Source organism: Salpingoeca rosetta (assembly GCF_000188695.1).
Source record: "Salpingoeca rosetta unplaced genomic scaffold supercont1.4, whole genome shotgun sequence".
Classification (NCBI taxonomy): Eukaryota; class Choanoflagellata; order Craspedida; family Salpingoecidae; genus Salpingoeca; species Salpingoeca rosetta.
The window spans coordinates 588802-591050 of record NW_004754930.1 but is presented as its reverse complement, the minus strand read 5'-3'; the positions used below and the strand labels follow the sequence as shown (position 1 = coordinate 591050).

The following is a 2249-nucleotide window of genomic DNA, read 5'->3' as shown; positions in this document are numbered from 1 at the left end:
CGCACATCATGCTGTCACGCGCAAGGGAGATGGGTGCGTTTACGCGACGAGGGCGCTGGCGGTGGCGCTCTCGTACTTGAAGTTGGGGGCAACGACGCCCTTGGTGCGGTAGTAGCGGCTGAGGCGGTGGATACGGCTCTCAACGAGAATGAGGCGGAACTTGCAGTCCTTGTCGTTGCGGTTCTCCTGCAGGTGCTTGCGCATGGCGACGGCCTTCTTGATGAGGCAGTACAGGTCCTCCGGGATCTCGGGGGCAAGGCCGGCGGCCTTGAGGATGCGGAGCACCTTGGTGCCGGTGATGGCCTTGGTGGACGAGATGCCACGGCTATCACGAAGAATCACACCTGGAAACAAAACAGATTGGGGGGGGGTTGTGAAGGTTAGGCAAGGGGGCGGGGGAGGAGAGAAGAGGAGGAAGAGAGGGGAAGAAAATGGAAAGAGGAGAGATGGGGGGAGGAGATGTGGTGTGGCGAGCGCCAGTGTTCAGCATCATGTTCAGCCATCCCACAGCACACAGCAAGCATGTTAGGTGCAAACACACAGACACAACAAGACACAACAACAACAACGACGACGACGACAACAACAACAACAATAACTTACATTAAACAACAACAACAACAACGACAACAAAAGGCCCTCAAAGAGAAAGAGAAAGAGCCTCACGTTTGATGCGGTGCTGCTATGCAGGCACGCACACCAACGGCCATGACAGGCCAGGAGGTCGGCAAGAGCCAGGCATGTACAGATCAACAGCACCGCCACCCAGCTGAGGACAATGTCCAACAGCATGCACATGGTATTGGTGCTGCATGATCAACCCGAGAAACTCAAGCCCAAAGGCACGGCGTCATTACCAATCTTGGAGGGGGTGTGACCCTTGCGCGCAAGCTTCACAATGCTCTCCTTGACATCGTCAGCAGAGTACAGGTTCTTCAGCCACTGTTGTGTGGGCAACGGCAGGAGCGGTGTCAGTTGGTGTGAGTGAGTGAGTGCGTGAGCGAGCGAGAAGAGTGAGTGCGTGGGTGAGAAGAATGAGTGAGTGAGTGTGAATAGGAAAGTAAAATGTAGTGGGAGAAGGGAAGGGAGGAGAGGAAGAGAAGGCAAGGCTTGGTGGAAGGCAAGAATGGAAACAGAGGAAGCGATATGATGTGGATGGAAGAGCACCACAAACCATCACCACAAACCACCAAACCACCACAAGCACAAACGAGCACGACGGTGACGAGTACAACGTGATGTGACAACAAATCACCACCGAGAATATCGGACAGCATGTCATGTTCACAGGAGCAGTGGGAGTCTGGTCTTGAAGAAACGTACGGAGGGGGCTGTGCGGACAAAGGGGCGGGAAGAGCGGGAGATACCCTTGCCAGGTGCGTGCATGCGACCCATGGTTGGTTGTCTTGGCTTGTTCACAGAGAGAAGCACGAGGAGGACGACGAAGACGAGAGGAAAAAGGTACAGTAAAGGGGAAAGGTGATGGAACATGTTCACAAATTGTCGTCGGTGTTGGTTTATGGTGTTGGGTACTGTTGGATTGGATTGGACGGGATTGTGGCTGTGTGATGTGTGACATGTGACAGGGTGCGCATTGCGAGCACACACATGCACACACATGCACACACATGCACACGGCATAAAACCAGGCATGGGCAAAAGAAAGGCAGAGAGCAGGATGGACAGGCAAGAGAGAGAGAAAGAAAGAAAGATAAAACAGAGAAGCAAGCAGGGAGAGCAAAGGGGAAGCATCATCATGTCATGTCACATCATGTTACATACAGGGGGCAAAAAAGGGCATGCACGCATGCAGGCAGGAATGGCACTCAAATCAGATAAATCAATCAATCAGTCTGTCAGTCAATAAATGGAAAGACCGAATAGATAGTCCATTACAGAAAGCACCAAAGGAAAGGACAGCAAGAAGGGACAGGAGAAGAAGAAGAAGAAGAAGAAGGGGAAGGAGGGGGGTGGGGACAGAGAGGAGATGGAAGAAAGGGCAAAGAGTCAGAACAGTGTCAGAGAGAGAGTGTGTGTGTGTATGTTTGTGTGTGTGTATGTTTGTGTGTGTGTGTGTGTGTGATGACTCAATCACCAACAGATGGAAACAGCGAGAAGAAGAGCTGCAGTGCAACAAGGGCAGCACATGCACGATCAGTCAAAGAAGCTGCTGATGAGGTACGCGTTGAGGTCCTCGCAGGACGGATACGCCACGTCCACAAAGCATTCGCTCTCATCCGAGATTCTGT

The 2249-nt window shown here is 52.6% G+C and overlaps 1 protein-coding gene across 1 annotated transcript; it reads right to left on the bottom strand.

Annotated features, from left to right (window-relative positions):
• Positions 1-24: 24 nt before the first annotated feature.
• On the bottom strand, positions 25-1496 carry PTSG_01205 (40S ribosomal protein S13). The gene is made up of 3 exons (XM_004997120.1): positions 1324-1496; positions 858-942; positions 25-344 (listed from the first exon to the last, which is right to left on the bottom strand). Exons 1-3 carry the CDS (start codon positions 1489-1491, stop codon positions 40-42), a joined length of 558 nt encoding a protein of 185 aa, XP_004997177.1. The 5' UTR covers positions 1492-1496; the 3' UTR covers positions 25-39.
• Between the last annotated feature and the right edge of the window lie 753 nt (positions 1497-2249).